Consider the following 21,020-nt stretch of genomic DNA (forward strand, 5'->3'; position numbering starts at 1 on the left):
AACTATTTGAAAGTTCCGTCTGTAATGGATCGTTTGTATCTTATTAGTACTCATTTAAAAGAAATTTAACCGGCTGATCAATTATGATTTTGTGTAGATAGTTTACTATTTGTAATTCGCAACTTAGTCTGCTACCGAGGAAGTAGTGTAAATTGTATTGTCCTCTTGAGAAGAGGCATTCGTGAAGAGCCATCTCTAAGTGGTGGGTGCTGGGTAACGTTAAGAGCTCTCCAATCCACCGTGTGGACCCGGGGGCATTTTTGGTCTACACCCCGTTGCTGGCCTTGGGTCGAACAGGGCAACGCGTTTGCCGTGGGTTGCGCCCCTGTGTCGGTGGAAGACACGAGTCTTGCGGTTGAGTGTACTGGTTCCTGGAACAGTGTCCCTTTCCTCAACATATCACGTCAACCGTACTGGACAGGTGGTTGAAAGCGCCCGATTCAGTCATTCGGCTGGTCATGCCTAGCCGTATGACATGTATATTTTCTTCTGCAGAAAAGTAACAAACTATGTAAAATTTCCGTCAGATGCATTGGCTTGTGCTTATATGTTTGAAATTAAAAAGCTTCAATTTTGTAATTTGCCCAGGGCCTCATGCCCAGAAGGCGGTGGCTCATGGCCCAATCTGGTAGAATGATTACTTAGTTGTATAAAATCAAAGTTGTATAAAATCAAAGCACGTAGAGTACTGGCCAAGCTTTCTTGTGACAGAACATTCAAAACAAAACCCAAACTCTACCCATTTGCTGTTTCTAAAGCAGTGTATGCTATATCAGGAGACGTCATCAAAAATATCAAGCGAATGAGATCTGGGTCGTTACTCATAGAATGTAACACATGGCAACAAGTATCTAACCTGATGTCAATTGATGCATTGCCTGGATTCCCAGTTTCACTGTCAATCCATCGGACTCTCAATTCTAGTGTATAAACCAAGTGTAAATAGATTAACTCATCAATAAATCAACGCCTAAACTCAATATTGAAACAGTTGTGAATAAGCTGCAGGAAGCTATCTATGCGCTTCTCTAGTCAGTTATCGATGTTGTAGCCATGAGGTTTATTCACCCGTGTAAACTTGGCATCACTGCCTACACTAGCAAACAGACTCAGCTAGCGCAACATAGTTTCTATGTTTTGGGGAACTGAATCAAATGAGTAAGTTGAAAGAATACTTCACATCGGAAAAATTGCAGTCATGTTGTGAGGAGAACCATTACTATCATACATAATACAAAATGGCAAAAAGTCTGTCAACGAAGGACAGTAAAACAACTGGACTATTACAGACAGATATTTAAAGCTAGTAATTAAATCTAAAACAATTTAACTATAGAGGACTATAACATATACAAACCGCCAACAACTGAAGGTAGATCACCATACCGGGGTCCATGGGGACTTACAGTACCTGTGCTACCTGCATGGACCGTAGTTGGATTTACACCATCCCTTCAGCCGCTGGCGATTGTACGAATGTTTAGCCAAATTTTAAAAGAACAAATATACTACGTTTAAAACCGGGTAAGCAAAAACTAAACTGTGAACGTTTTTGGGACTTACGTACCCTCTCAGGAGGATAATAATTTTACAATACTTTGACTGCCTTTGAGGATACAGCCACTAACAATACCAGTTGCTAATTTATACTACCAATCATTAAAATGCATCTATCTACAACACATATTAATCAAAATTCAATCATGAAATCAATTTCTTAAAAAAAACCCAATAATTAAATGAGAACTAACACTGGTAAAATGATCCTTAACCGTTTTGACATTGAAATATTTATCCCTCGTGATGGACGTCCAGTTTTTGAAGGCAATCACTTTAGTTTTGTCCATATTTACACTCAATTGTGTATCTTCACTGTATTTTTCAAGGTCCCAATTTGCCACTAAGGTCCGTTTATTGTAGTGGAAAAAACACTGTAACATCATCTGCAAAAACAAAGGCTCATCGTATCGGGGTGTAGCTATATTCCACACTTGTAGGTTTCATGAATTTGTCAGGCTAATTTATTAATAAAGAAAAAAATAGAAAATGGCTCAGAATGCAACCTTGTCTAACTCCTGTATGTATTTTAAACATGAATGAAACTTCACTGTCATTCTTAAAAATGTTTTTACATGCTCGTACATGGTTTTTGTGAATATGTTCAATCTGGCGTTAATTCCGTGAGGATGTCTACAGTTTCTTTCTATCTACCGAGTTAAAGGCTTTAGAAAAATTAAAAGGGCATCGAATTCACAACCTTTCATATTTAAGTACCTTTCTGTAAAGGATTATAGGATGAGGATGTTGTCAACTGATGTGTAATCCTCACAGAATATTAATCCTGCTTGGGCTTCGTTTACCTTATTTGTACTATCGGCCCAGACCTTTAGACTCTCATTCGTAATGTAGACGAATCTTACTGAACACGCTTAGCAACGTTATGCCTCTGTAATTGTTAGTTGGTATTGTTTCTATCACCTTATTTATGCACCAGTCCAAGATTTCTTAAAGCACACTATGTCTAAAATCTGGCAAAAAAGTAAAACAAGGCATGGTGTAACTATGTCAGAGCAATATATAAAACATTCAGGAGGTATTTAATCATATCCTGGTGATTTGCCAGTTTTGAGTCAATATTTTTGGTTAGTTTTTCGTGGCTAATAGGAGAATCTAATGTATCACATGTAAGTTAACCTATTGGAGGAGGTGTTACATTTGAGGTCTGGTTATCTTGATTACTAGCCTGTGTGTCGGTAGAAAATAGGTTGTTGAAATGTAACAGTCACTCATTCATATTACAGTGGAAGCTGAATAAACCGGCACTCGTCGTGACTGAAGAAATAATGCGGTTTAGACAGTGTGCTGGATTATAGTGCTGATGATACATGTACAAGCTACGGGTGGGATTGAGACTTTATGCTGGTGTTGACAACTTGCCAGTTTGGTCAGATGCCAGTTTGACAGCTTCCACGGTTGCACGGGTGTGGTTTACCATTAAGATTAGTGGGGATCATAACTCCTTTTACACTATTTTCTAATGTTTGTCTCTGTTTTGCAGATAACTGTGTCGATTTTGTCTTTGCGCCTATTCCTAGCGAAGTTATATGCATGTTGGGATTCTGTATCATTTGACTTTCTGATTTTGATTAAACATCTGCATCTACTACGTTTCTGTTGGTCACATTCTTTTATCAAACCATTTCTTATAAAAATTATTATATGTATTTCTGATATATGTTTTCACACCACTCTCCGCGAGTGATAGTGCCTCTAAGAAGAGGCTGATACCATTTTTATTTGTAATATTTGCTTGATCATACCACGATGAATTCTCTGGGTGTATATAGACGCTGAGGTGGCATGTCAAAAGTTGTGACATGTAGACCCCAGAGGCTGTAACTGCTTGTAAATGGCAGGTTGGTTGTTGTCAAGCATCTCTCGCCATATGACCTTATTGGTTTGTGTGCGTTGTGTGCGGCAATGTACAATTTATAGAGACGAGTTTCTTTCACTGTTCTCCTAGATCACATTAACAAAATCAGTGGAACTGAAATGGCCATTTGATGGCAGTTCAGCACATTATGGTTGATCGTCAATTTAACTGAAGCTTAACCAGTTAAGTTTTAGACTAAGGGCTCCCTTCACGAAGCAGCCTTTACTATGGTTAACTTTAACTCAGATTCTAAACATTGTTCGAATGTTACCTTAGTGACTGAAGATTACCCATATATTGCTTGGCTTAGAAAACTTACTAATATGCCTAGTTGGCAGCAAGAAGAGTAACACAACTGGTTCCCATAATTCACAAATATATTATCAACGAGGACGTCCACCATTTCACAAACCTTTTCGGTATACGTAGAAGCGAGAGAGTAGTATAAATTAAGTTGATAAATCAAGGATTTTACAGAACTGACATTCGACGAGGGATAACGGTGGGAATATGATACAATTACTGGAACTTGCAGTATCAAATAACCTTCGTATTGTATTTTTGGGATGTTAGTAATGATGCACGTTTCTTCCTCATTTATCAATACAAAACTCATATGTAAGATTATTTGATATATGTATTTATTGACAAGTCGAGGATCCTCCATTTACTATTCCTTGTGATGCGAGAATTACTGCCAAACATGTCTTGTTGACTCTTAATAGTTTTCATCAAACGGGATAATTATTTCAAAATTTCATTTAATAAAGGATCTTTTAGATAACGTTAACATTTCATTTAATTATCGATTCCTTAAAAGCAAATAAAATTGAATACCAAATTCTTCCACTGTTATAAGACCAACCAATCAACATTATATCCTGTAATCACAATTTTCTTGAGTGGGAATAAATCCTGAGGTAAAGACTGCATCTTCTCCAAATAAATGGCATCTTTTGGCCTTAGTGCTCTCTTGTAGCTGCACCGAAATCAATACATCAGTGTTGACAATGCGATTGTTTGTGAAGTCTGTCAACATCTTATATTTTGTCCTTTCATCTGTATGGTATGGATGCAATTTTATCTTATACCTCATCGATAATATTCAAGTCACTGATGTAAATTACACAAGAAATGGTATAAACCTCAATGCACAAGTATAAGGAATTTCTTTTATGTCAACATTCCATTATTTACATATAATTTACACAGACGTGTGCTTAAAGGTCATAATGCAGCACAATCACTAAGTAAACATAATGCATTTGCGTGTTAACGGTCTTAAGACTTAGGAACGCTGCAGTATGATATGAACCATCTTGTTGCTCAACAATACCTCACATACAATGGTAAATAATCACGTCTGTGCCATGCTCGTCATTTTCTACATGAAGTATAATGTTCATTGGACGCTTGATACGTTCATTAATAAACCACGGTGGGCTGCACAGGTGACTGGATTCATGTTGGGACTATCCTTAATCAGAATATTGAAAGAACTAACACGGAGATGATCCCAGACTACGAGCATAAGGTTGCTTCCATTTTCCAAAACTCATTTTCATGCCAAGGACAAACGATGCGCTATAGGTTCTCTTTCATATGCGTTTTACTTCATGTTTATGCTCTTCAGCGAAAACTGAGTTCACATAGTGACACGATACACAACAAAATTAGTCCTACCCGTGAACACAATGTGGGCGGGTTCATTTTCACATTGCATCAGCAATAATTCTGCCACACAGCGATGGGAACACGTCTGTAAAGACAACATATCGTACTCTTTACAAAAAGAAACGCATAGGTGAGGATATTTTGAGAAATTCAATATTGGACTCATATCGCTGTTTAAAAAAACAATACAACTTTTCCCGTTGCTTTGGAAGCGTTTGACGAAATGCTCACCAAAACGCCAACCAGAAAACATGCAAAGCAAAATGCACGTGCAAGTACACCGAAAAGCATGCGATGTCGCTGCGAAAAGCTTAACGTTGTATCATTCATTTTAGCCTGGAAAGAGCCGTCCTTCCACGACTGGGTGCCGCTAATCGAAATATAGCCATTGGCTGCCTTGAAGCTTGGGAGTTTCAGTCTGCAGATAGCAGACATTTCAACATCCACCAGAACAACATGTTTTGCCTTTGGAATCGCTTCCCGTACACTCAAAATCGCCCGACAAGCGGCCGTCCAAGAGTTACCATCCAAACCCGGGACTGCACAACACAATTTGAGAACAATTTCCGACCACACTTTCAGGAATCGATTGCGGCACATATGGAGTTGACCAAGAAAGCCAGTGTCGCGCCTGGTGTGAGAGATTTCCACTGGCCTAATCACGCACGGTGGTGTGATAGAGTCCAGAACTGGAACGTTAGAAATTGGAGATGAGTCTTATTCAGTGATGAATCACTGTTTTTTTTCGTACCGGCGAGATGGAAGACTGCTTGTTTACCTTTGGACAGATAAACGTTTTGCCCCTTCATCAGGTCGACAGATCGGGTGGAGACTGTGTCAGTGCGATGTCCAGTACACGAAGATCTGATTTCGTGGCGGAAAATCAATACATCAACGAAGCTCTTGTGCGTCACATACATCCGATTATGGACCGAAAGAGGGAGTGTGGAATGACAATGCTACTTCACATACATTACGGGTCATGGTCCGCCGCCTTGTCAATTTTAACGCCAGTGTCTTGCCATAGTTTTCCCGATCACAGATCTAAATCCGATGGAACGTCTATGGGATGGTTGACGCCATCTTGCTTTGACGCCATCTTGCCGACTCAAGTAAACAGAAACAATAAAGGCTACTGTTGTGTTGCTGAAGTCTCTGTCTATATTCCTTTATATAATCCTATATTCCTTATCTCATGGCATAATATCTCTTGAACGTCATATCGAAATCTGTATGATTTGACGCTGGACACAAAGAGAAGTGTCAAAAGTCAGAATCGCGTGAGTCCACCAATGGTATTGATGCTTGACAACAAAACTAAACAATTGAAGAAATCTCGTGGAATGCCGTTCCATGTCTTACCAACACTTGTCTCAATTCAGTAACGTCAATGGTTGATTCTGAACTTAACGTCGCTCTGTGTCGTCCCAGGTTTGCTCGCTGGAGACATGTCAAGAGAAACCACTCGACAGGGGAGTACCTTAACGTCCTGCTGTCTCAGGAAATCTGTCTACAAGTGGATGGTCGGAAGTCTGAAAGTACGTCTCTGTCTACCAATGGACGGCTGCACATGAGGGACAGTGGTCTCATCCCTGTATCGCAGAGCTGTCAGATTGCCATTGTGTGTTCGGCCATGAGATATGTTGACTCCCACACCATAACCTTTTCGCCAAGAAACGACGTTGAACCACACACGTGTTTGTGAACTGTATGACACGCCGATCTTCGCCGGGCGTCCTATACCAGATGGTGGTGTCTCGTGGACCAATGTGGTGGTGTTGGCGTTGAAATTCGGAATATATCCACTTTCTTGTCATGGTCATTTGTCGTACTCCATCTATAACAATTGGCCAGGCCAACTCAGACTTAATCTGTGTCAGGTCCGACTCAACTCAAATGGGTCAAATCTGTTCGACCCTTGTCAACTGCACCTGCCACCCAGCTTGATCTCAGCTTCAACGTCTTGTGCAGAGAGCGAGACACAGTCGCTACCACTCTCAGAACAATCATCCTCAACAAATTGTGCAAAAAGAAAAGAATACACACAGCCAGTGATCAACATCATGAGCATCGTTCTGAGCAGTTGTGATACGATGACATTTGTTATCCAAGTCAGCGAGCCTCAATGTTGAGAGTGAGATGTAAGGCAATACTGTGGGGTAAAAGATACGACTCTTCATGTATTTACGATAGACACGCGCGTACATCTATATCGATATCCCAGTTAATAAAACGACCGTTTTCATCGCTTTAGACTTCAAGGACATGCTAGTTGTTGTTGATTATATCATAACGACCGCTCCATTCCTTGTACCGCGAGAAAAATACAACCAAATTCCCTATTGTGCAGCAACTCATGTTCTTCCGGGACAAGCCGAAGAGCGAGAGAGTTTCGGAAAGGGGCGAGTGGTGACGAATGCTGTAGACATTTACTCGACTATGAGATGAGTGTAGGGCATCGCAAGGGATAACTATTTGACAGTTCCGTCTTTAATGAACCGGCTTTATCTTATTTGTCCCCATTTCGAAGAAACTGAACCGGTTTATCAATTTTGAAATTATGTAGATAGTCCGTAGACATTATTGATAGTTACTCCTAGTCCTTGGGTGACAGATGTCCATGTTAACTAACTAACTAACTATACATACATACACACACACACACACACGCGCGCACACACACACACACACACACACACACACACACACATACATACATACATACATGTAGCTTGGAGTTGTACATATCAGTCTGAAACCAGGAATTGTCAAGGAATTTTTAGATATGTTTGTAACATTTTAGATGTACTAATGTACATGGTTGTCATGTGACGTAAAACCTATAGCTAGATGCCCGACCCGTTCGAAATCCCCAATGATCCCTGAACGTAACCATAACTGGTGGCTTCATTTAGCGCCAGTGACACTGATTGTCAGTAAGCCGCGGTAATGCATACGCGTCATGTCCATTTCAGCAATTGTGTTTGTTTTTGATACCAGGTTTAAGTTAAACAAGATTGCGTGTTGTTTACATTCATGCCAGCTCTTAACTTTACGTTGTAAATGCAAATGCCATAAAATAAACATCTATGTAAGCCATTAATCAAATTTATTCTTCACCGCATGTATCACGGGCCTGTGGATTACGAGAAGCTTAAACCTTAGCAGATTTTTTTTCTGAATACAGGAAGCAGAATATTCGGTTGTCAAGACAACATTGGTTACAGATCCTTAACATAGTCTCGTATCTTGTACGTAAATGGTTAAGCATGGTTAACTGTGAATTTTCAAACGACCTTTTCATTTTGTAGCGGTGGTACTGGCTTGCAGTTATCAATTGATACCAGGCTTGTTAATCTCATGGTGTTCGTCTCACATATGTTTACATATGGTATTCATAGTAAGCGTTAGTGGGTGAGTGAGTGAGTTAAATGGTTGCGGTCTGTAGATATCGAGTGTGAACCAGACAATTTAGTGATCAACATCGTGAGCATCGTTATATGTAATTGGGATATGATGACATCTGTGAAACCACGTTTGCGAGCCTGACCAGCCGATCTTGGGATACTGAAAACGGATCATAATGAGAGGAATGAACTGGTAGATATTTATATCATACAGTGTATAGTGTGTTCATACCTTTTGAAAATAAAACATATGAAAGCTTATCGATACGTATTCTAATCTGGAGTTTGTTGGCGCAAAATATATTTATTTCACTCAAGGTAAACACAATGCATATTATTATGGATCAGCTTTCAGGCATCATTGTTAAGTGTGAGACGTAAGGAAACGCTGGAGCTTTTCAAAATCATGCCATCAAGTTAACAGTCATCATGTAAAAGGATTGGGAAGTTAATTAAAGCGAGCAAAGACCACTTGCATTTAACCAATTTTCTTCATTGCGATTCACAGTGTTTTTTCTCTCCATTAACTAGAACACTGACGGTTACCGATGTTCTTTCAATTTCCTCTGCATGTATAAACTAAACACTCTCAGATGTCGAGCCCAAGCTGTCAAAGGGAGTCACAAGAATACTAATGAAAGAGACATAAAATCTTTCTCAGTTCCTCATATAATATACGGATAACGAGTTTTCCATAAACTCAACACAGATTCCAAATGCGAGTCCACGATTTCAATGTCAGGCACCGAGTCGCCAGTACACAACGGCTATCCGATATATAGGTTGCATAACACATCCTTTTTCCGTTCCACGGATCAGTGGGGTCGATTAGTGGCTATAGCGTGTAACCTGTACCTACAGCCTGATTTCCTTTAACGATACATTGCATGAAGCCCATTTCTGATATCTCCTGTCATGATATTGCTACAGTGTTGCTAAAAGCTTCCCAACCTTACGAGGTACGAGTTCACAGCAGGGTGGACTGGGACACATAGTTACAGTACTTTGTTCATGTTTATTGCACGTTGCTGTACTCACAAATGGGTATTTGCACGTGTTCATGTGGCCACCACCTGGTCATATACCAACCGATTCGTGGGGTTTTCTATGTGCACAGGGTTGCGTAGTGTACGATAGGAGCTGCGACAACACTGGAAGAGTCCTAAAGTTGACATCATCCCTCTAGCTGCTGACACTTGTACTCAAATTTAGCTATCAAGTAAATCTGATACATGTACATATAGGAATAACGTACTTCAGCAAAGGATGACACGACCAAGAGCGCATGAATCTCATTTATCCTTAGATCCACTTTTGCCTTCGTGCATGCTTTCAAGTGTCACCTAAGCCACATAACCCTCTCATAGTTAGCTGAACACTCCCCAAAATGTGGCAAGAAACCACCAAAATAGCACCAGTATATCTCAGACTACCAATGATTCTGATTCTCAGACCATTTGTGAGCTGCCTTTTCAAAATGTAAGAATATTTTTAAGCATAATATTCAGAGAAGATGGTGTCTGATTTTCACTAGTTTGTGCTTATAGATACTCTCCCTATTTAAAGATGTAAACTTGCTTACTGGAATGATATGGAAGGGAGAAATGTTTGTTCCTCCTGTTGTCTGTCACGAGCCCAACATTTCAGAATGTAATATGGTTTTGAAACAGAAAGAAATTCCAGATGTTTTCTTTTATGTTCTCAATTGTGCTGAAACTGACCAAATTTCTTCTGAAATGGGTTCTGTCACTTGTTTCCGGATGTACCTGGACGTACAGTTTCAGTATGCCATGTAGATGTAGGTGGCAGTGTATCTGCAATTCACCATTCCTACCCGATGAGTCCATTGAGACTGAAGCCAGAATAAAACATGACATGACGTCCATGTTATTGTGATTAGGGTTCACCCTTCATTCTTGTGCTCAAATCGTACAGTAGTTGCAGGTACAGCACAGACGGGAAACGGATGGTAGCTGATGGAATTAGTGACTCATACCCAACACCAAGAACTAATGGCAGCATTGTCAGAATCGGTCCAGCCACATGCATCAGCAAGTTTGACCAAATTAAACGGTAATGGCAAATTCCACTGACTTAGCTTGCCATAAGGGTCTCATTCCTGTCTCAGAAAGAAAGAAAGCCCCAGACACCTCCCAAGATATTTTCAGTGATATAACATGTAATCTGACGGCTGTCGATGCCACTGGACATTCCATGTAGTGGATCAAAACTCCAGAAGAGGACCCATGCTTTCTTTCAAAGATCCACGGAAGCCAAGTTCACCGGCTCCTTTGACATCGCTAGTGGCATTGCTGCCAGACATGTCCCACTGCAATACAAAGAAGGAGACTTTGGTCATTTTTGACAAACATCAGATAAACTCCAGCTCTGTTTGGAACTATTTCACTTGTGTCTGTGACCTACTTTTTCCTCCACACTGATCACCATTCACCAACCTTTCTTCATTAAATGAATAACCATCACAACGCGTGTCTCTTAGGGAATTACATTTGGACATTATGCACATCGATTAAAAAGGTAAAAACAACATTATCAACCTACTTTTTCCTCCACATTGATCACCATTCACCAACCTTTCTTCATTAAATGAATAACCATCACAACGCGTGTCTCTTGGGGAATTACATTTGGACATTATGCACATCGATTAAAAAGGTAAAAACAACATTATCACGAGTTGGTTGAATATGATCTGATTTGACAGCAGACATGATTTTCATTCGTGAAAACATTCACATAATTATAGTATTCATTACCTTTAATCATTGTAATTGTCAGGATTTTCTACTTTAATTGGAAAAGGATTACTTTGTTCAAATTTACTTTCTCCAAAATGAGTGTTGTATGGCAGTATTATGGAATAATATTGTTATCGTATTGCATTGGTACTGTTGGCGTTCTGGAGAAGGCAGCTGATGGTTAGTTACAATGTAAGGTCGCGAGTCCCGAGGTTTCTAGAGCATCTGGATTATTCCACCAACGTAGTCTGACCCTGGAAGTTGGAGAAACTTCTGGAAGCATTATAAAGTGTGTAATTATGTTATCACACGGGACATAGCATGAAGTCTGGCAGTTGTGAGAAGATCAGTTTTCACTCATGGGTTCCAGCCTATTCTTTTTGAAAGACAGACCACTTTTACAGTGAGGTCATGTATTTAATGGGGGAGTATCCTAGTGATTAAAGCTGTCGTTTAAAGACCCGGTTTCGATTTTCCCCTTTGGTGCAATGTGCCAAACCCATTTTCCCCGCCTTAATATTTTAGAATATTGATAAACGTGGTGTAATTATGAACTCACTTGCTCAATTATTGAACCGCCAAGCATGTTTTCCTTGACAGGACAATATACAGATAACTGCTTTAGGCGAAAAGACAGTGTCGATACACCAATGTGAATGTAAACAATAATGTGAAAGGGTAAACCAGTTGACTATTTGTATGTGTGAAATATACAGTTTCAGTCTATGGTTGAACCAACCGAGTCTGCGTGTGAACGTGACAATAATCGAACAATACCGTCCATTCTTTAGGTCCAAGAAAACCTTGGTGAACATACGCGAAACATTTTTGAATCCACAAGCCAGATTCAAACAACTGGGGAATGGAAAAAAGATACGTTTGTTGTGCCCATGATCTGCTTCACAGAACATTTTGTGGAATTAATGACAATCAATTCTCTATGCAATACACAGATCACAATGAACTGTGACTTGTATTGATGATCAAGTTCTGGTAACGAAAGTATTCTGTTAAATACTTTATGAGAAGACCCAGAATCAACACACCGATTTGTCAGCACGTTGTACCATTACTATTTGATACTGATAGGTGGAAATATGCTTAATATAGTAGAAATTGTAAAAGCACGTCAGTTTTGTCTGAAATTCCTAATGTCTATACTAGGAATATTATCCTGTCTGTCGGTTATATTTAACCTTTAAATTGAATATGTTTTGAACATATATTGCAACGTGCATGTTTCTGATTTGTGTGTTTTTTCTGCCATAATTGTGCTTGTGTCAAAACAAGATCACTATCAAACTTCATTTCCGTACAAAGGCTATCGGACCCATACACATACAGTTTCATACATAGTATACTCGTTGTAAATGCAAATGCCATAAAATAAACATTTATGTAAGCCATTAATCAACTTTATTCTTCACCGCATGTATCGCGGGCCTGTGGATTACGAGAAGCTTAAACCTTAGCAGATTTTTTTTCTGAATACAGGAAGCAGAATAATGGGTTGTCAAGACAACATTGGTTACAGATCCTTAACATAGTCTCGTATCTTGTACGTAAATGGTTAAGCATGTATGAGACTTCAACGTTGTATTGATGAGTTGAAGTCATTATTTAAACAACTGTGAATTTTCAAACGACCTTTTCATGAAACATTTTGTAGCGGTGGTACTGGCTTGCAGTTATCAACTGATACCAGGTTTGTTAATCTCATGGTGTTCGTCTCACATATGTTTTACATATGGTATTCATAGTAAGAGTTAGTGGGTGAGTGAGTGAGTTAAATGGTTGCGGTCTGTAGATATCGAATGTGAACCAGACAATCTAGTGATCAACATTGTGAGCATCGTTATATGTAATTGGGATATGTTGACATCTGTCAACCACGTTTGCGAGCCTGACCAGCCGATCTTGGGATACTGAAAACGGATCATAATGAGAGGAATGAACTGGTAGATATTTATATCATACAGTGTATAGTGTGTTCATACCTTTTGAAAATAAAACATATGAAAGCTTATCGATACGTATTCTAATCTGGAGTTTGTTGGCGCAAAATATATTTATCACACTCAAGGTAAACACAATTCATATTATTATGGATCAGCTTTCAGGCATCATTGTTAAGTGTGAGACGAAAGGAAACGCTGGAGCTTTTCAAAATCATGCCATCAAGTTAACAGTCATCATGTAAAAGGATTGGGAAGTTAATTAAAGCGAGCAAAGACCACTTGCATTTAACCAATTTTCTTCATTGCGATTCACAGTGTTTTTTCTCTCCATTAACTAGAACACTGACGGTTACCGATGTTCTTTCAATTTCCTCTGCATGTATAAACTAAACACTCTCAGATGTCGAGCCCAAGCTGTCAAAGGGAGTCACAAGAATACTAATGAAAGAGACATAAAATCTTTCTCAGTTCCTCATATAATGTACGGATAACGAGTTTTCCATAAACTCAACACAGATTCCAAATGCGAGTCCACGATTTAAATGTCAGGCACCGAGTCGCCAGTACACAACGGCTATCCGATATATAGGTTGCATAACACGTCCTTTTTCCGTTCCACGGATCAGTGGGGTAGATTAGTGACTATAGCGTGTAACCTGTACCTACAGCCTGATTTCCTTTAACGATACATTGCATGAAGCCCATTTCTGATATCTCCCGTCATGATATTGCTACAGTGTTGCTAAAAGCTTCCCAACCTTACGAGGTACGAGTTCACAGCAGGGTGGACTGGGACACATAGTTACAGTACTTTGTTCATGTTTATTGCACGTTGCTGTACCCACAAATGGGTATTTGCACGTGTTCATGTGGCCACCACCTGGTCATATACCAACCGATTCGTGGGGTTTTCTATGTGCACAGGGTTGCGTATTGTACGATAGGAGCTGCGACAACACTGGAAGAGTCCTAAAGTTGACATCATCCCTCTAGCTGCTGACACTTGTACTCAAATTTAGCTATCAAGTAAATCTGATACATGTACATATAGGAATAACGTACTTCAGCAAAGGATGACACGACCAAGAGCGCATGAATCTCATTTATCCTTAGATCCACTTTTGCCTTCGTGCATGCTTTCAAGTGTCACCTAAGCCACATAACCCTCTCATAGTTAGCTGAACACTCCCCAAAATGTGGCAAGAAACCACCAAAATAGCACCTGTATATCTCAGACTACCAATGATTCTGATTCTCAGACCATTTGTGAGCTGCCTTTTCAAAATGTAAGAATATTTTTAAGCATAATATTCAGAGAAGATGGTGTCTGATTTTCACTAGTTTGTGCTTATAGATACTCTCCCTATTTAAAGATGTAAACTTGCTTACTGGAGTGTGATATGGAAGGGAGGAATGTTTGTTCCTCCTGTTGTCTGTCACGAGCCCAACATTTCAGAATGTAATATGGTTTTGAAACAGAAAGAAATTCCAGATGTTTTCTTTTATGTTCTCAATTGTGCTGAAACTGCCCAAATTTCTTCTGAAATGGGTTCTGTCACTTGTTTCCGGATGTACCTGGACGTACAGTTTCAGTATGCCATGTAGATGTAGGTGGCAGTGTATCTGCAATTCACCATTCCTACCCGATGAGTCCATTGAGACTGAAGACAGAATATAACATGACAAGACGTCCATGTTATTGTGATTAGGGTTCACCCTTCATTCTTGTGCTCAAATCGTACAGTAGTTGCAGGTACAGCACAGACGGGAAACGGATGGTAGCTGATGGAATTAGTGACTCATACCCAACACCAAGAACTAATGGCAGCATTGTCAGAATCGGTCCAGCCACATGCATCAGCAAGTTTGACCAAATTAAACGGTAATGGCAAATTCCACTAGCTTGCCATAAGGGTCTCATTCCTGTCTCAGAAAGAAAGGAAGCCCCAGACACCTCCCAAGATATTTTCAGTGATATAACATGTAATCTGACGGCTGTCGACGCCAGTATAAAAGATGCCACTGGACATTCCATGTAGTGGATCAAAACTCCAGAAGAGGACCCATGCTTTCTTTCAAAGATCCACGGAAGCCAAGTTCACCGGCTCCTTTGACATCGCTAGTGGCATTGCTGCCAGACATGTCCCACTGCAATACAAAGAAGGAGATTTTGGTCATTTTTGACAAACATCAGATAAACTCCAGCTCTGTTTGGAACTATTTCACTTGTGTCTGTGACCTACTTTTTCCTCCACACTGATCACCATTCACCAACCTTTCTTCATTAAATGAATAACCATCACAACGCGTGTCTCTTGGGGAATTACATTTGGACATTATGCACATCGATTAAAAAGGTAAAAACAACATTATCACGAGTTGGTTGAATATGATCTGATTTGACAGCAGACATGATTTTCATTCGTGAAAACATTCACATAATTATAGTATTCATTACCTTTAATCATTGTAATTGTCAGGGTTTTCTACTTTAATTCGAAAAGGATTACTTTGTTCAAATTTACTTTCTCCAAAATGAGTGTTGTATGGCAGTATTATGGAATAATATTGTTATCGTATTGCATTGGTACTGTTGGCGTTCTGGAGAGGGCAGCTGATTGTTACTTACAATGTAAGGCCGCGAGTCCCGAGGTTTCTAGAGCATCTGGATTATTCCACCAACGTAGTCTGACCCTGGAAGTTGGAGAAACTTCTGGAAGCATTATAAAGTGTGTAATTATGTTATCACACGGGACATAGCATGAAGTCTGGCAGTTGTGAGAAGATCAGTTTTCACTCATGGGTTCCAGCCTATTCTTTTTGAAAGACAGACCACTTTTACAGTGAGGTCATGTATTTAATGGGGGAGTATCCTAGTGATTAAAGCTGTCGTTTAAAGACCCGGTTTCGATTTTCCCCTTTGGTGCAATGTGCCAAACCCATTTTCCCCGCCTTAATATTTTAGAATATTGATAAACGTGGTGTAATTATGAACTCACTTGCTCAATTATTGAACCGCCAAGCATGTTTTCCTTGACAGGACAATATATAGATAACTGCTTTAGGCGAAAAGACAGTGTCGATACACCAATGTGAATGTAAACAATAATGTGAAAGGGTAAACCAGTTGACTATTTGTATGTGTGAAATATACAGTTTCAGTCTATGGTTGAACCAACCGAGTCTGCGTGTGAACGTGACAATAATCGAACAATACCGTCCATTCTTTAGGTCCAAGAAAACCTTGGTGAACATACGCGAAACATTTTTGAATCCACAAGCCAGATTCAAACAACTGGGGAATGGAAAAAAGATACGTTTGTTGTGCCCATGATCTGCTTCACAGAACATTTTGTGGAATTAATGACAATCAATTCTCTATGCAACACACAGATCACAATGAACTGTGACTTGTATTGATTATCAAGTTCTGGTAACGAAAGTATTCTGTTAAATACTTTATGAGAAGACCCAGAATCAACACACCGATTCGTCAGCACGTTGTACCATTACTATTTGATACTGATAGGTGGAAATATGCTTAATATAGTAGAAATTGTAAAAGCACGTCAGTTTTGTCTGAAATTCCTAATGTCTATACTAGGAATATTATCCTGTCTGTCGGTTATATTTAACCTTTGAATTGAATATGTTTTGAACATATATTGCAACGTGCATGTTTCTGATTTGTGTGTTTTTTCTGCCATAATTGTGCTTGTGTCAAAACAAGATCACTATCAAACTTCATTTCCGTACAAAGGCTATCGGACCCATACACATACAGTTTCATACATAGTATACTCGCCCATTCGCATGCATGTACATGTACTGTAAATATGTCCCTTGTGTGTCTGTCTTGTAATTTTTTTCTCTATACTAATAATGATAATACACAAAGAAACTGAAGCAATCTGTGAAATAAATCGGCATATTTTCAGGCAATTTGTAAGTGAATCAGGCAATTTATAATATTACCTATTTTACGCATTGTTTATAATACACGCAAATACTGAGAACATACAACACAGGTTAGAATAGAGAAAGGTACAATTTAATATTATCATTCTTGTAATGGCGCACATCTTCGTGCATTATATACATAGGCTGACCATTTTCAAACTATGAACGTCATTTATCCACAGTAGTTTCTTGAAGCTATACATATTCATTTTGAAATCATTTGGTAAATATTTACGATGTAAGTCATCATATCTAGGGCAGATGAAAGTAAAATACAACGCTATAGTCAAGCAAGCATAACATACGTAGATACATAACACTAACTACGAACCCACTTGTACCTTTGCAATCACTCTAATACCGAACACCATGTGAAAACAGCAAAACCTTTGACGATATGATGTTACCGGGGTCATACAATTGGTCTTCCTCTCTACCCACAAATGCTGTGATCAATATCTAATGACAACAAAACCACATACTGCATATAAATTAATCCACCGGAGACCCAGCTAACCGGGCCATTGTGAATAATATTTGTTACAATAGTAATTTGTCTTTATAATATTTTATTTTCAGTAAATAAGTTCATGAATCTACAATTTATGGTACCCACCAAGCCACCACTTGATGGGCAAGAGAAGACAACAAGTCATACAAAATATTTAAAATATTATGAAAACATGTATTTGCATTTTACACCGACATTAAAAATGTATTCTTCCAGACGTGTGTTGTGTTTTAAGCGTGTGTCCTTGCTTGTATATACAACTGTTAATTATCGAAATTAGAAATTGAGCCCCTACTCATTTGAGACTGAGCCCCTACTCATCAACTAATTGTAGTTTCATGTGTATAATGAGCCCCAAAATGTGTTCTTGTAAAATCCTATTTACACAAAAAGTAGGATCAATTAATCAATTTGCATTGGTGTTATACCCTTGGATACACGAGCCAATAATTAATAGATATACTAGTTTGCTTCTAATGTAAATATGTGTAGACACTTTGGTCATAGATAAGTTGATGACTGGTATCGATTGAGCCTATTATTTCCAGAAAGTTAAAATAGGTATGCATGGATTTGTGAAGACTAGAGTATATCTGGATATTTAATTGCTTCTTCTAGATCTAGAAAGACACCATGGAGTCACGTGGTTTGAAACCCCGTGAACTTAATTTCATCATACGCCTCTAGAGAACAGGAAACGATCTAGTTTTATATGGTGTATATTTGTAAAAAATGCCCTACGATGCTCGAAGCAGCCGATTGTATAAACTTATATTTTAACCTAATGTTATTAAATTCATATCTAAAGTTAAGGGTCAGGGTCTAAAATTCATGTATTAACCTGCTACTGGTACAAACGCATCTCTAGAATATACTAAGAAAGGCATGTTCCAGAGAGAGGGTTGACCATTCAAAGGGTACTAAACCTAGTAAAGCACTGAGACATGTCGAAAACTGTTACGAGCATCACAATCAAATTAAGTTTTAGTTTTGAATATTGGAAATAAAAGGAATCAGAATGAGCATATTCTGTACATGTTATAACTGACAGTAGATGTAGGCCAACTACATGTTATAGCTGCACGTCATAAATTTTGAAAGAACATTAAAGTAACACACCTGCAGATTGCAACATGAAAAACGCCGGGTGAAAGTATCACTGTCTCATAATTTTGTGGTACATGGGGCCGTTAATTTAATATATTAGCTAAGCAGCCAATCGTCACAACTGCACATAACAACATGAAAAATGCTAAGACAAAATATCGCACATCGCACATTAATTTAGCATCTTTACTACGCAGCCTATCGTCACACCTGCAGATAACAACATAAAGAAACCAAAGAAGAAAATGTCAATGTGTCTCATAATTTTCATGGCCCCTTGACCCACTATACACCCTGAGATCGTACCTTTCTCAGGTATTGTGTCCATATTCAATTCGGCAGGTTCAGTTTTATTTGTCCTTTGGACAATTGTGTCCCTTCTCAGAACACCCTTTGCCTTTTCCTTCGTGGCTTTGTAGTGTATGTTCAAAATGAGGATGTTGCAGATGATGGAGAAAGCTCCCAGGGCAAGATGAAGGACAACAAACAGAGCAATGATAGGGATGCTCTCTGAGTTGTTGGGGGTAATGTCACCGATGTAACTGAGGAACACCGTCAGTGATAGCATTGTGGTTACAGACATTGATACTTTCTCTCCAGACTCTGGTGGAACGATAAACACAAAACTGTTCAAAACTGATAGGATGATAGCCGGGATAATTATTTTGAGGACATAGAAAGCACTATAACGTTTCAGCTTGAGAACGAAGACAATGCCCCCTTGAGAGCCGTCAACATCTTGGTAAACAAAATCTGTTTCTAAAATTGATATGTTTGACAATATCCATTCAGAGTTGGACTGGAAAAAGTCCATGTTGACGGAATCATCTGTGACCACGAGTGTAACTGCATCTTTGAAATACATCCAAGAGGAGAAATTTAAAAAGCATTGCTGAGAATCAAATGGAAATGTAACAACATCAATTTCACAGACGGTTTTGTAAACATTCCCTGGTGACCACTCCACCTCTCCACTCGAATGAACGAGAACAAAATCTTGACCAGATCCCAAGATATAAAAACCGGCAACAGAATTTTCAGTAATGATATCTGGAATCCATATCATATTTTGATTTACATACATTCTGTCGATTCCGCCATAACTGCTGGCATTCCACGTTAATCTCGTATCCGTCCACCACAGGTCGACCCATCCACTCGAGGTAAGAACTTGTTCCCTTTCATCCAGTGAAATGATATACTGAGGATAGAAGATAACATTGACGGAAATATTTCTTCCACTTTGCGGATCGCATTTGGAAAACACTGAACGCTTTTCTATGACATCCTTGATCAGGTTTAACTCTACATCTATGTCTGCTTTTACCACGCAAAGACACGCAAAGGTAATCAAAAACACAGGGAAAGACAGCTGGGAATACATTTGGAAATTACAGTTCATTTTCCAAATGAAGTTGACAGAGACAGAACTGTTAAGCATCTGAAATGTAGTTACCTCATCTTTATGTATGAGGTTCGTCGGTACATACTACTCGATAATGTAACTACACATGATTCGCCGTTCAATATCGATCCAAAGCATGGGGGAAAGCTTGAAGCATGACATGATGATGTCTGCCAAGCCATTGTTTCATTCCACGACAACCACATTATTTATTGACTGATGTGCGTCTCAAACACATTGACTGTTCTACAAACAGTATATTAGTTTTACCTTTGTATTATGGGTAGTGAAATGAAAACGTCAGTGCACTTGGTACGACCGGGATGTTCAATACATGGGTGAATCATAGACGTGAACTGATGCAGGAATGCAAATGTTTGATGTTATCCATAGTTGCAGACCGATCCATGAGCCTTACCGGGGGATGTACTTTTTTATTTTGTCTTTCATTTGCTGTTTGACATAACACTCATGAATGATATCAAAAGGCATAAACATTATGCATTTTACATATACTATCAAAAAGTAGGGGAAACGTGACCAGTTCCATTTTTTTGTAAATGATTCATCTGTATGTAGGCACGTGTGTGTGTGTGTGTGTGTGTGTGTGTGTGTGTGTGTGTGTGTGTGTGTGTGTGTGTGTGTGTGTGTGTGTGTGTGTGTGTGTGTGTGTGTGTGTGTGTGTGTGTGTGTGTGTGTGTGTGTGTGTGTGTGTGTGTGTGTGTGTGTGTGTGTACTTTTTCGTATAAGCATTTTCATATTGGCTATGGCTAGTGGGGTGCTCGCAAAATGGAATACCCCAACAT

The 21,020-nt window shown here is 39.1% G+C and overlaps 1 protein-coding gene across 1 annotated transcript; it reads right to left on the reverse strand.

Annotated features, from left to right (window-relative positions):
- Nucleotides 1-15,274: 15,274 nt before the first annotated feature.
- Nucleotides 15,275-20,193, reverse strand: LOC137291927 (neuronal acetylcholine receptor subunit beta-4-like). Its single transcript, XM_067823483.1, has 2 exons — nucleotides 19,096-20,193; nucleotides 15,275-15,379 (listed from the first exon to the last, which is right to left on the reverse strand). The coding sequence occupies exons 1-2, from the start codon at nucleotides 20,191-20,193 to the stop codon at nucleotides 15,275-15,277; spliced, it is 1,203 nt and encodes a 400-aa protein (XP_067679584.1).
- Nucleotides 20,194-21,020: the final 827 nt, after the last annotated feature.

This window comes from Haliotis asinina, chromosome 7, assembly GCF_037392515.1.
Source record: "Haliotis asinina isolate JCU_RB_2024 chromosome 7, JCU_Hal_asi_v2, whole genome shotgun sequence".
Taxonomy (NCBI): Eukaryota; Metazoa; Mollusca; class Gastropoda; order Lepetellida; family Haliotidae; genus Haliotis; species Haliotis asinina.